The sequence below is a fragment of the Barbus barbus genome (genome assembly GCF_936440315.1).
Source record: "Barbus barbus genome assembly, chromosome: 46".
Classification (NCBI taxonomy): Eukaryota; Metazoa; Chordata; class Actinopteri; order Cypriniformes; family Cyprinidae; genus Barbus; species Barbus barbus.
This window is the reverse complement of record NC_136724.1, coordinates 21,071,204-21,086,325: the sequence shown is the minus strand read 5'-3', so window position 1 is coordinate 21,086,325 and position 15,122 is coordinate 21,071,204. Positions and strand designations below refer to the sequence as shown.

Genomic DNA, 15,122 nt, shown 5'->3' with positions numbered 1-15,122 from the left:
GAAATTGGCAGCAAAGTGAGATCAACATAGGGAGGAGGTGTAACATTTGGGATTTGTTTGGGAGCGAACAGGTTCGCAAGGACAGGTTCATGTGTCCACAAAACCACTGACTTTAAAATGAGGACATTTCATTGAGATGCACAACAAATCTTGTGCCGTTCCCACATCTTCTGACCACTTCATTTCCACGACTTTTCAAGTTGGTTCTGACTAACTTTGAATCCTGAATATAAATAGAGTCTCCACCAGTGTGACTTTTAAATTAATGACAGTAGTTCATACAACTTGTTCTTTCCTTTTTCCGTCACAGTAAACTGCAAACACATTTGCGGCATGAAATACTTAAACTGCACTTTGATGAACTCCCACAATGCAAGTTAACTGTGGGAAAGAGTCAAACTATATTAAAACCAGCTCTTTCCATCACCCATGACCATGTTTATCTGAAATTTATCTTTAACTGTAAAAAAAAAAAATCAGCATGCTTTAGCAACAGATTTAACAGCGCAGTGCTTTTCAGGAGATTTCAGTAAGAAACGTTCCGTTAATGTCCCGTTAAGGGCCTTCTCATCTGCATGACTATGCACATGTAAACATTGGGCTAATTGTTATTCAATGAAAGTGTTAAAAGCCTAAAGGGATAGTTCACTCAAAAATCTAAATACTATCATCAGTAGTCTTGTTTTGGACACCATTGCCTTTAATTGCATTGTTCTTCTTCAAGAAACATTCTTCTTTCCACAAATAAAGAAAACCATACATGTTTGGAATGATATGAGGATGAGTAAATTATTTTTGCACAAACTATCCCAACAGCATGGATGCCAAATAGATACGGACCGTCGCCGAGTTATTCAAAAAGTGTAAATTTTATTTTTTGTACAAAATCATACCATTCATTTACACTTTGCAATACAACGTACAATCATATCAGTGTCATATACATTCAAAAAAACAATTACATGGCAAAATCTATGAAGTTCCTGATGAAAAGAAGGCACATGACTAAGTATTGCATGTCTGAGTGCTGGTTATCTGTGGTTGCGTTATCATAGCACAACAGTTTAAATACTTTTAATTCAAGAAAACGTCATTTTGCACTTGTTCCCTGTTTTAAAAAATGGCGTTAATTATTCCTTTGGTCTCAAGCTCATTGGTGTGCCACCATCTATGGTGTGAAATGTCTGACCGATTACCTCCTTTAGAAAAAAGAAACAAAAAAGTGACCGTTACCCATTTAACATTGTCACAGGCATATCAATTATTGCTCATTGGAGAGGCTACATGTTTAAAACCTCCCAAATAGTACGCATCCGTAAACAAATGTACAGTACACATCAACCCGACCAGGACAGGGCAAATACTGTTGAAATGGAAGGCACATGACGGGCACGGGAATCTGCATTTACACTGAAATGAAAAGGCTTCTTAGTCAATGAATTAAGACCACCAGGGATCCAGTAAACAGTCTTTTGTTTTGTGCCATTTCCTTTCTGAGGGTGTCAAAGGTTCTCCAGGAACCAAACTTAAAGCAGAAAGGCTGTTTTGGGTCAGTTTTACTTGTTAGCGTGTAGCGTCTTGGTTGGAATCTGATCTCTGAATGACTCCACAAACACTTTATGCATTCAGACCCTAGGGCGGTGCATTTTTAAATCGGATGCGTTTTGCACTTTGTATCCAGTTTATCATGAGTATACTGACAGGAAGAGCATATCCAAGATCACATTCACAATCGAACGCACTTAGTGAATGTGTGTGTGTGTGTGACTGTCTCAGTGTGCAATGCAACAGCCAGATTCCTCATGTTTGTGCAGCAGCGACATGCGAGAGAAGGTTTTGGAGCAGTTCTTGCACTGGTATTTCTTCACGTCTGAGTGGGTCTGCAGGTGAGCTCGTAGGTTGGACCGGTCTGCGAATGCACGACTGCAGTGGGGGCATGAAAAGGGTTTCTCACCTATTGAACACAAAAGTCATGTCAGTTCATAATGAAGTACTGCTGCACCATGCAATGCAACATCTAACACATTTATTGGCTACAAATTGTGCAAAATACTTAAAAGCAATCAATCCATAGCATGCAACAAGAACTTTAGGTGTGCATTATAGATCTGCACTTTTCCACTCGATTGTGTGATCTTCTCTCTTCTCACCTGTATGCGTCCTAATGTGTCCCTGCAGCAACCAAGGTCTGGAGAAAGCTTTCCCGCACATTTTGCAAACGCACGGCAGTGTGTGTGTCCTTATGTGCATCTTTAGGGCCCCTAGGCTGACGTATTCCTTCTCGCAGTACTTGCAGCTGAATGATTTCCTGGTCTGTGCGTCGCAGTGCAGCTGCTTGTGTTTCATGAGTCCAGAATACGTGCTGTAGGACTTGTTGCACAAACTGCACTGAAACTTCTCAGCGTCTGACAGTTTGGTCGACTGTATCCGCTCGTCTTCATCGCTCCTGGGGCTCTCCGAACCGCTGTGGTCTTTATTAGAGGACGTGTCGGAGAGGGACGAGGGGTATCCAGAGATGGGGGACAGGTCGCTGGGCAGGGGTGACAGGGGCAGGTTGCTGGTAGTCCACACTGTTATGGGATTGTACGACACCGGGTTTAACACTTCAGGCTGAGTTATAACAGGCACCGGGAGGGTTTTTAATACATATGGAGAAATAAACACTGCAATAAAAGAAGAAATGCAATTGCATTAATTCACTGGGTACTTGGCCTAAACTACTTGAGAAGTGACATGCTATATTCTTAAATCTGAAACTGTTTCAAATGCATTTTCCTTCTTTTATAGTTATGCATGCAGCTTTTATCACTATATTTGAGAAAATTAGTATTTGTACTTATTTAAGATGTGCATTCCCCTAGAGCATTCATATAGTAAACTCTAGTTATGCACCAACTACCAGTTTTTTATTATCTCCTTTACATGGAGTTACATTCAGGCAATAATTTCACAACACTGATATCATTGATATCATTCGCCAAAAAACAATCCTACGCATCTGTACCGGATTTTAAAATGAGATACTTTGGAAACAATCCTAAAAGAGGGATAAAATATGATCCAAATGGATAAAATGAAACGACGTCTTTGTCAGTTTTAAGTTTATGGGAACTGTTTCCATTAGGATCCTTTGGATTGTTTGGCAATTATTCCGTTTTAGTCTTCATGAATGAAATATCAAGGAAAAATAGCAATGGATTATTTCAATAGGCGTAACTTTTTCATATGTTGCAACTCAAAGTGCCTTAACTTTAACGGAGAGTTGCAACACACTAAATACCTTTAAATAACTTGAACTTTTTACTGTTAGGAGTTAGAATCATCAAGTTTATTACCTGTTGGACTCTCCAGTTCACTATAATTCGGTTTCTTGGCTGCATTGAAATGCTTCTTTACTAGGAATGAACGAGGCATCCTGAAATGCGTATAAAGTTGACTGGCAGATATAAAGGTCCTCTCTTCTCTTTTATAAAGTCAAATCACTGTAATCCTTATTGCTCGGTCCGGCAGGGCTTCATCTTCCAGCGCAGAGCAGCTCTACTCCAGCGCCTCAGTGCAAAGAACAAGTAAATACTTCCAATCAGGTGCAAAGGGAGGGGCCGAGCGTTCTAAAGTTACATATTCATGAGCTCCGGCCCAATCGAAATGGAGGCGTGGTTTTAGGGGGCGGAGTCAGACGCGACTAAGGAAAGGAAGACAGGTGTTCACGCTAGTGATGTGTATGAAGGTGAAATAATGTTCAGACTTGTCACACATGGTCAAAGCACACAGATCATTGGAATGCCATTATTCTTGATTGTTTAATGCAGGATAACCCATTAAAATTATGATCCCTAAAAGGGAATGCAGAGCTTGTTAACTCTTGCTCCTGACTGATTTGTGAATATTAAATAGAAAAACAACAACATTATAGTCTTTATGTTGGTTTGGTGGCGTTTGATTTTACTAGATGTTCCCCTAAAGTGTTCATTTGGTCACATCTCACTAGTAATGTTTAAATATAGCCTACGTCAGATCCATCGGTTTAAAGATGCGTTTTCAAAAATAGCAATTTCATATCAATTTAGTTATGGATATAGAGTTAAAAGTTATAAACGTTCAATCACAGTCTAGTTTAATTACAATTCACTAGCGTCCTCTTGTGTTCATGTGAGTAACTCTGTTATGAACACGAGTTACCTCTGACTTGTGAATAAAGTTAATCCTTGAGTAATATTTTTTTTTCCTATGTCATTTTTTTCTAAAGTAAATTAAGGTTAAAACAGAACATTTTAAATATAGCCTATAGATAACAATGTCTGAAAGAGTTAATTTATTGTAGTAAGCCTGCTATATTTACAAAATTTAGGCTATATATGACATGATGCACCATATAATCAATAAACCAGTTGAGTAGAGCATGCAAAAGTCCAAAGTAGTGCTAGGCCTATTTCTGGAGTGTTAAACTTGAAATTTACAGTTCAACGTGTTTCTTCTAGTTTTTGTTTCTGCTGTAATTTTATTAAAATAAATGCCATTGTTGTATATTTTGTTGTCTAATGCAATACATTTTAAGCGTGGCTTGAGTGTCCAATTACTTTTTGCTCACTGTATATTCATTGAGTTGTAAAGTCACTATTTGTATGCTGATATAGAACCCATTAGCACCTCTTTACATTTAGGTAATCTAGAAGCTATTCATAAGAGCTGCTTTTAGAAATAATAAAGGACAGAGTGTTTTCAGAGTTAATGATGAGAGTTTATAATGGCTCAGTATCCTATAGACCTTAAGGATAGCACCATATTTCATTTTTGACTGATGAAAACAAGGCTGAGAGAGATAAAAAATCTAATAATAATAATAATACAGTGTGCTCAATGGATTGTACTGTTGTTTAATAACGGAACGCTCTTCCGAAAAAACAACAATGTGACATTTAAAGATTGTCGATGCCTCAAGGCCTCTATCGTTTTCATCTGCGTTAAATTCAACATGGACCAAAAGAGACCAATATATTTGGCACATTGAAAACGTTATACATAATGATATTTGGATTAATTTGCTATTCAAGAAGCATTAATAAGAAAAGTGACTAATAGGTCAAATCAATAACCATCAAATGAAATAAAAGATAACCATTATCCCATCATTGCCTTGAAAGAAAGCACCTCTCAATAGAGCCTCTTGTCTGGAGTAATTAAAACAGGCACACACTAAGCAGATTTTCTACCTCTTCTGGGGGGATTTTTAATTGTAAGTCAGATTTCTTATCTGCCAAAACTAATTACAGAAATGGAGGTAGTAGCTATCCTTTGTTCAAAGCTCTGTAAAAGCAAGGGCATTCATTTCTCTGAATACATTTGTCTGTATTTCTTTCTGAGTCTGTGTTTGACAGTAAAGCACAGTAAAAATATATTGTTAAGCACTTTGTATTATTATATAGTGAAAATATATTGCATTATATTTTCTATACAAAAGTAAGACAGTATTGCATTTTAATTATTTGTAAACAGTTGCCTGTAATTTGCAATTATTTATGTCAACCACTCTTGACAACTGTTTGTTGACTCCAATCACACAGGGTCTGATAAATGTATGGACGAACAGACTGGATTGTGTTTGCTGAGAGAGGGGAAATAAATGTGAGCGCGGCACGATCACAACCTCTGGTTCAAGAGATCATAGTAACAGCCTTTCTAGATAAAGTGCAACAGGAATAGATATCTCAATCTATGTTCTATATCAATGTTAATCTCCTGTGGAGACTGTATAAGCAAGTCACCGTGGCAGATGCTTTTATCTAAAGCGACTTACAGTAGTTATTACAGAGACGGTCCCTCCGGAGCAACCTGAGGTTAAATGCCTTGCTCAAAGGCACAATGGTGATCGCTCATGGATAACCTATTGTGGGAGTCAAAATTGTAACCTTTTCAATATCAGCCCAGATCTTTAACCACTACACCCTGCATACTGAAAATCAATAGAAAATCTAGCAGAAAGAAAGAAAGGAAAGGAAGGAATGAGGGTGTTATTACATAAGAGGCAAAGTTAATATAGGCTAATTATCATTTTTAAAATGTGCATTTGCATGTCAGCGATGGAGAAACCCAGAGCAGATAGAGAACATGCTGACTGCATGTATTAGCTATACTTAGTGAAATAGTATGCAAAGGCTCTTCATGCTAAATTCTCTTTTCTGCAGCATAGTCCCAGAGTGAACTCATTGTTAAAATTGAAATATCTCTGGTGATTTGTAATGTTGTGTAGAAACATCGTTGGTTATGTAAAGCTTCGAGGGGAATGTTCAGCCTCCTCTGCCTCCTTCACCAAATAATACCGCATTGAGAATCACGCACATGATGGAGCCTTAAAGTGCCACCCTCTCTTGCGTTTGTGCACCGCCTCAGCTTTGATTTTCAGTAATAAATATTCAGCTAATATATTCAGATTAAAATGGACAGATGTTTAGCGTCGGTGAAGAATGAAGGAATGAAGGGGGAGAGGAGAGAGAGAGACGTAAAAAGCGCTTGTGATTAGCATAGGCACGTTCGGTTCACTTAGCGAATCGGTTCATTTGAGCGGCTGGTTTTAAACGAACCGGTTCAAAACACGAAACCATAAAGATTGAGTCATGGCTCACAAGTGTTTGCGGATGTCCCTGCTTGAGGTTTTATTTTACATTTAATTTATAGATAACCCCTGAGTTAGTCTTTATAGCCACTTTATGATTAAGTTAAAACCATCGCGTTGTTATGTTTTGTAGATAGGAGTGGAAGATTACTGCATTCTGCACAGTATATTTTATATACACTATATTGCTACATTCCCTACATTCTACATAGCCTAGTAAACCAATACTATGGAGAATGGAAGCATGCTTTGCATGCTCTATTTAGTGAAATATAGGCATACTACAGTATGTTTTTCACATTTAGAATAGGCTACTCGGATAACTTTTACATCTGGCAAATAGTGAAGTGTTAAAAAATGACCCGATTTGCTTGCATTCACCCTATCCAGTGCACTGCATGTGTCCTAGTGCACTCAATTTGTCTATTGACTTCTAGTGTGACAAATGAACTGTAAGTAGGCTAATATCAGTGGTTTTTACTCTCATTGTTTGAACAGATAACCAAAAGTTTAGACATTTTACTCAAAACTGGATTAAAAATGCAGATTTTTTTTTTTTATTATTCACGTACTAAATTACACATAGCCTAATTAGGTCATGTGTGTAGCATACTATTCGAAATAATAGCATAGACACTGTGCAGTTGCTGTATATGTTGCGCAAAATGCAGTACAGTGCCGTTCCATTTCGAACACATGCGCTTTCACACGCTTTGCGAATCGGCTCGATCGAATCATTCAGAAGAACCGGTTCAAAGAATTGTTCGTTCGCGAATCGGACATCGCTACTTGTGGTTTTCAGCCGGTCATTATTATTGCTCAGGATGCCTAGCGACAGCAGAAGATATGTAGATGGAAAGCTGCATGGCTCGGATTGCGGAGGATGCTGGAGAACAAGACGACAGATGCGTCTCGCCTGCTGTGGGAATATAAACTAAGAGCAAGTTTAAAGGACTCGCTTTGGAGGATTTTGCCAAGCGGTTGCGGATGGAGACTGTGCATTAGTGGTCGTTATGATCCGGAGGCTCATCGTCACTCGTTTTCACATTGACAGTGATGACAAATGCAAGAGGGAATGGAAGAATTGTGAACTTGAATGAGTGTTGCCAATTGCAAATTACCACCTGTTAGTTGAATATCAGGTAAGCTTTTATAACTAGTCTTGGATTTCTATGTAATGCAATACAAGAGATGCACATCTTTTAATTGACCAAACATTTGATAAGATGATAAGTGTTTCTAACCAAATTACTCACCATTCAAACAGATCTAATTATGGAGATGACAACTAAGGGAGTGAGATCCAGAATCTCACTGAACACCCATCCAAATGATCTAAAAACGAGGCTTTGTTGCCTAAACTTGAGAACACAAATGAGTGTGTGAAGCCTTTGATGCTGCATTAGAGATGCTGGAGCACAGAGCAGCCTGCTTATGCACATTTTGCTGTGTCAGATCAGGTGCAATAAAGCACATACCTCCTTATGCTAAACATTGTCTATCAAATTGTTCTTGGGCTGGCAGCCCTTCAAAGATGAGTCTTTAGGGACGCCCATCCTTTTTAATTAAGGGTTTGCACACCCTCAAGCACCCAATTTGTGCTCAGTTTAATGTGACTGAATAATTCATTTAAATAAACATGCAAATATGATGTAGCTTGTTAATATTTGTCATGCAAACATCTCCCAAAGAGATTTTTTGGTGTAAAGCTGCTTTGAAACAATATACCGAAAGCACTGTAGACATAAAACTGACTTGACTTGGCACCACAAGTGTCAGACGGTCAGCTGTCATCTTTTTTTGTTGTGACCCATCTGTGATTGTGTTGCATGTGTTCGCATTCATATCCATTATATCAATTATGTATTTCTCTCGCTCTACTAAGCAAGTAACTAGAAGCAAGAGCCGCCTGCATTCTTCAACATGAACAGGCCAGCATTATCATAATGTTTTGCCAGCGTGATCTACAACAGCTTGCTCATTACGCACATACACCCGATAGTGCCTCATTAACACGAAACACTGTTTAAATATAGTGATAATGGTTCACCGTGTCGAGGGAGGAGTGACTGTGCTATGTGCGTTGTTGACTCAACCTGAATGTGACCTGTAGACAGCTGGTGAATGTCTTGTGGCTTTCCCTTCCTTAAAAAGACATCTTTCTTAAGGCTGTCTTGCGTTTTATGCAACAATAGCAATAGGAAAATTCTCAGGTACAGTGATCAACCGAACCAGAAAAATATATGCAGACAGGTAATTAGGGAGTCAAGTTTTCCGTCAAGAGAGCAGGAAACAAAAATAGATTATTTTTGCACAGAATAAAAGATATTTATAAGCATTCATAGAAATTATTTCTGAGATGATTAAGGTTATATTCTAATGAGAGGCATGCTATCAATATTCATACACCTTTAAGGAATATTTAATGTCTGATATGTCTGTTACAGACAAAAATAAATTGTCATTCTTTATTGGCATTGATGATTCCACGAAGAACCTTTATCCTTCTGTTCCACAAAAAGTTCTTTAGATTTTTAAAATGAAAAAAAAAAGGTTCTTATGAAACTGTTCACTGAATCCAAGAATGGTTCTTCTATTATAAACCTTTATTTTTCAAGGAATACTTCATCCAAAAAATGATAATTTTACTCACTCTCCGGCCATCCAAGATGTAGATCATCAGATTTGAAAAAAAAATTACATTACATCACATGCTCACCAATGAGGATGGATACTGCAGTGAATGGGTGCCGTCAGAATGAGAGTCCAAACAGCTGATAAAAACATCACAATAATCCACAAGTAATCCACACGACTTCAGTACTTCAATTAACAACTTGTGAAGCGAAAAACTGTGTTTTAAAGAAACAAATCCACCATTAAGACATTTTAACTTTATCATTGCTTTTTTTTTATTGGCTTGAAAGCAACGTTTCAACGTTGTAGGATGGTAGCTCTGTCCATGCAAAAGTGTGTTTCAGCCAGTAGGTTTTCTATAGAGATCTGTGATTATTTTCTTACCATCCCTAATAATGCGAATGTCCAAAAAAACTAACACATGAATCATCGTAATTAACTGTGAAACGTAAGTGTTCATCACTAGTGTTAAGAAAACTGTAAAATTATAGCAATTGATTTTCAGTACCTGACCATAACATAAAAATATCATCAATATACTTTCGCCAAAGTACAATGTTTGGGAGAAAGGAATTTTTTAGACCATTGAAAATAAAATTCTGTTCAAAGAGGCCCACATACAAGTTTGCTTAATTTGGGGCCATGGTGCTACCCATGGCGCTACTCTTAATCTGTAGAAAGAAATCGTCTTTGTATCTGAAATTGTTTTTCATCAGCACCAATTTAGCTAATGTTTTAATGCAATTAACACTAGGATTTTTATTTTGGTGTGGGTCTCTAAGAAAGAATTCCATTGCCTCAATCCCTCCTTCATGTGGAATATTCATGTATAAAGACTCAACATTGAATGTTACAAACAATATTTCATCAGGTGAATCAATAGTTAAAAAAAAAAAAAGATAATATCTATAGAGTCTTTTATAAAGGAGGGTAATGTAAATACAACTGGCTTTAAGAAAAAATCCACGAATGTTGAAATTTTCTCAGTAAGAGACCCAATTCCACATATAATCGGTCTTCCTGGAGAATGCTTAATTTCTCTAAATCTGTTTCAATGAAGAAAAAACCTACCTTCACCTTGGATGGCCTGTGGGTGTGTAGTATTTCAGTAAATTTTCAGTTTTGGGTGAACTATTCCTTTAAGAGCTAACACTTTCATGCCCTCTTCTTCGTGCATGTAGCTGTTTCAGACTCACTAGAGAACCACCCCGAGATCCCCATTGCATTGTAAGTGTCAGGATGGCACCAGTCAAATCTTTGCTCATGCCTGCAGTGCACGGTTTATCGTTTTGTCCCACTTGCAATCGCAGCGGTGGCAGCATTCAAGGTTATCCAGGGTACCCTGAATAGTAACTGACAAGTGCTCTTTTGATCCATTAGGCAGCGGAAGCATCCAGCAGACATTTCTCATAAAATGTGATGGGACAGATGGCGAGGCTTTTGTAACAGCAGTGATTTCTGTGAAATAAGCTTAAAAGAACGCAGAAACAATGAAAATGATGGGGTGTGTATAAGAGCGATATGATGATAATGGTGCGCTTTGATGCTGGTGCTCTCTGGGCTAAATTATAAATAGTGTGTGTGCTCTAATGCAACACTGCCACTGGCAAATTTCAATGCATAGAATATAACAATTGGTATGTCAGTCAAAAATGTCTTGTGTGAACATTACTCTGAATATATACAACATGGTTAAAAGTGCATCCATAATAACATGGGTTACTGATACCTGAACATTTCTGCAGTGACTTGGACAGTGTACGACTAATAAAAAGCCCTCTTGGAGTTGTTATATCAGCAAAAAGAGGACCAGCTCACTGTTAATGTCTATGGTTTTGAATGCCAATATTCAATAAGCACATATGAATGTTCAGTTTGGTGCAGGGAAAAGTGGGGTAAAAAGTGTCTCTTTCACAATCAGACAAACTGCATAATTCTTTGTCACATGACCATATTTGTAAAAAAAAAAAAAAAAGCCGGTTATACACAGCTGACTGTTTGAGTGATGAACATACAATTTTTTTGCACAATGAAAATTTTACACATTGCGGGTAAAATGCATTTTTTTTCACAGAAATTTCTAAAGGTCTGAATATATTTAAACATACAGTTTTTGAGCAATACTAATACAAATACAAATGCAAAATATTGACAATCGTTTCATTACATTCATGAATTCTGACTATTAAACAATTTCATGGATAGTTTATGAACATAAAGTGCATTAAAATGGTAACAATTTACAATAAGAACTTAACATTAGGTCATGCACTAACTAACAATAATCAATACATTTGTTACAATATTTATTCGTCTTTGTCAACATTAGTTAATAAAATTCAACTGTTAGGTCATCCTAGTTCAGGTCCATTAATTAATATTAAGAGGTACAACCTTGGTATAAATAATGTATTAGTTAATTTACATAAACTTAAGATTTATAAATGCTTTAGAAGAATTGCTCATTGCTAGCTGCATATTAACATATTAATAGTTTCATATAGCATATTAATATTTCATATTAAGAAAAAAAAACTTATAATAAAGTGTTACCAATAAGACATTAAAATTGGAATATGCGTTGGATTACACTAAATGTAAATAAGTAAAAATGGTTAAATTATATGATTAAACATAATATTTATAATTATATAAATATTATTGTTTTTTTCCTCATTTTTCAGTTAGCAAACTAAAAATGATAGATATTTATAAGATGTATTTATATATCAATAATGTTAAAATGAAAGGAAAAAAATGTTGGGTTTTTTTGTTGGTTATTTTTACTGAAATATTCATCAAACTCTATGTGTCTACACTGTCATTGAGCCGTATAAGTGTGTAAGCATGTGTGTTTCTTTATTTGGATGCAGATTGTCATAGAGCATATGGTTGTTTCAGAACATGTAGCGTGTTTGCAATGCATGCAAGGATGGTCAAAGTCGAAAGTGAACAATAGCTTCAGGCAGTCATGCTCATTCATTCTTGTCAAGCGCACACAATAATAAGCTCAGCCTTTTGTTGCCAGATGATCCTTGTTTCTTGGCTGATACTTCATGTTTTGCAGGTTAGGCTGCTTGGTTTCTAGAACAGACCCCATTTTGTTATGCTATATGGTCGTTTAGCTGATTCCTGACCCTTAAATTTTATTGGCTTGAATTTCCACAAACACAGAACCGCCCCTTGGAATGCCTCAAAATGATGCAACACCTTTAGAGACGTGATTGGTTTTGGAATGAGGTGCCGTTTCGCTGTTTCCATCGTCATTAAGCTCAGCGTCGTCCGTGTGGGGTTTCAGTGCATTGGGATTGAGTGGCCAGGTGGTCAGAATATAAAGTAATGGGTCATGAATAATAAACTCTCTTTGCTTTCTCATTCACACTTGCACTGATGCTCCAGCATCTCCCGAACTGCTGAGGGTTAAGTACAGCATTCAAGGGCAGCAAGGCAGTTTTTAGCAACAAGCGTCATTGAGTTTTTCAGCTTCTGTGCACTGGACCTGAGATGTGAACTACTTATTTCTACCTCTGTGTTTTTGCATTTCTTTAGTTCCATGGAACCTGTCACATGCATAATGACTGCCTGTTGTAGTTTATAAATATATTACTATATTTTCAGCATATTTACAATGTATTTTTCATTGAGGATCACAATTAAGATCACAAGATGGATCAGTGATTTACAAAACCTGAACCTATAAGTAACGTTTCCAATAAAGACAGTGTCAGTTGTTTTGTTCTTAAATTAATAAAGTGTTTGGAACATGATTATTATCGTTAAGTAAAACTAAAATTCTTACTGCGATGTGGATTTTGGTCAAATGATGAGGAAGAAATATGTTATTAGTAACATTCTAGAAGAATTTTATGTGGAAGATACACAGTTTGAACTTCTGTGGGGCGTGAAGAAAAAGTAATGTAACTAGTGTAACTAATTACTGTTGCCAGAAAGTAATAAGTAAAGTAACAATATTACTTTTGAAAAGAGTAACTAATGAGTACGGCGCTCGTTCTAAATGAAGTCTGTGAAGTTTAGCGGAGAATCGCAAAGCAAAAGGCTCATGCACTTCTGGAAATTGGAAATATTGCCATGGCTTTCTAACATTTACAGATGGAGAATATACCTGTGAAATGTAAGTTACGCATTAAGGAAAACAGCAAACACATTAAACAGCGCGAGAAGCTCTCTGTCAGCGGCTTTAAAACTGAAACTGTAAACTATAGGCTATATCTTAAGCTCTTAATATAAAGCTTGTCACATGTTTAGAACACTTAAGCACTTTCTCTGCAGCAGTTCAGTCCTCCTCTAGATATTTTTTCAGATGTGCTCGTTTCAAACTACTGTAAACCGATATAAACGGTATTGCCTCATACCGTATCGCTTATCCAGCTCATGGTATTTTTATAACAATATAGGATGTTTAGCGTTATTAAGTGTAGCGTTATTAAACATACAAAGAGTGCATATCTAGCAATTACAGATTCAAAATCGAATCTATAATCGGAAGTTATTACAGGCACTCGATGATGGTTTAAATCCATATACGAGATACATGTCTGAGTAAAAATGCATTGTTGTTTGGCGCCACCTAGTGTGCAGAATTAGCAGAAGGCAATCAGTCATTTCACACTCGGTGTGAAAGCACCATTCTTCGGCAATTCGCCTCGCTTTTTCGCATCGCACTCAGTGTGAAGCCGCCTTAAGATTACTTGTGCAGCTCTAAGAAAATTCACATATTTCACACAATGTTGCAACGATATGCACGTTTAAAAACATAGTACTTCTTGCTAGTGTTTTTATAAGATTTCAAATTCTCGATTCTGTGTCAGTTGTTGCATCCGCAACAAAATTAGGTCCATGCATATAAATATTCATCTTGATTGTCATCAGAAATGCGAGTTATCCGCCTCAGCGACGCTTATCATGTTTACTAATGTGTGCCAGTTAGTCTCATGTCAACACAGCTAATTCATTCTGTTTTTAATGGGCTGGTCTTGCTGACAATTGAAGAGAGAGTCTGCTAACTCATAAACAAACCAAACTTTGTCTTTTTCTTGAATAAACGATACTGCTCGCTCTGACAGTGGCAGTAATTATCCATCTTTGTTAGTGTAATGAGTCTCATGTGTCCATTAGGGTTCTTCTGGCACCTTCTCGGTACTTTCAAGCACTGCCTCGCCAAAAGTAATCCGTCATGGAGAGAGAGGTCAGGACTTGAGTCTATAAATCTGCCATTTGCTAATTTACCGAGACTCATTCTCATTGTTGCCTCTATGCTGATGTGGTTTGGTGAGGTGGTGTAGACCAGCGGGTCTCGCCGGTGTATTAACTAATGAGGGCTGAACAGACACCCGCCCAGCGGGCAGGACAAGGTAGCTTTTGGCAATGAGATGTCAGAGCAGGATAATGGGAAAGGATGAAGCTGGGATGAAACTTTAATCAAGCGTAACACCGTGACCAGGCTCTCTGCAGTGACCTTTGCATTGCTCGCCCTAAGCGTGTTCAACAGAGCAACGGCGTCGAGAAAGCTGAGAAACACTTGATCAAGCCTAAAAGATCTGAGTCGGTGTGACATTTCTATCTGGTCATTACTTCAAGCTGGAAACTTTGAAGTTTGAGATGAGATCCTCAAATATGTGTTTATGTCTTTTGCAAATCTTAATGTGGTGGAATCTTGTTACATTGTACTCAAAACCGAAGAGTTGCTGATTATTGTAGTTTTCAGACTTTGAGGTTGTTCTTTCATAAATTTTGAGACTTACTGAATTATCAATTAATGTTCTCAGATGTTTCTCCTAAAATTTCTTAGGAAAGACAGAAATTAGATGTGTTTTGTAAATATTATTTTATAAATACAAATAGATAATTTTTACAA

General features: G+C 37.2%; 1 protein-coding gene across 2 annotated transcripts; it reads right to left on the bottom strand.

The window, feature by feature from the left end:
• Positions 1-686: 686 nt before the first annotated feature.
• On the bottom strand, positions 687-3,555 carry LOC306864896 (zinc finger protein SNAI2-like). 2 transcript variants are annotated; one of them, XM_079409180.1, is made up of 3 exons: positions 3,336-3,555; positions 2,151-2,663; positions 687-1,954 (listed from the first exon to the last, which is right to left on the bottom strand). In XM_079409180.1, the coding sequence occupies exons 1-3, from the start codon at positions 3,412-3,414 to the stop codon at positions 1,773-1,775; spliced, it is 774 nt and encodes a 257-aa protein (XP_079265306.1). In that variant the 5' UTR covers positions 3,415-3,555; the 3' UTR covers positions 687-1,772. The 2 variants fall into 2 exon arrangements, with proteins under 2 accessions (XP_079265306.1, XP_079265307.1); XM_079409181.1 differs by having other exon boundaries at positions 856-1,954; positions 2,151-2,570.
• Positions 3,556-15,122: the final 11,567 nt, after the last annotated feature.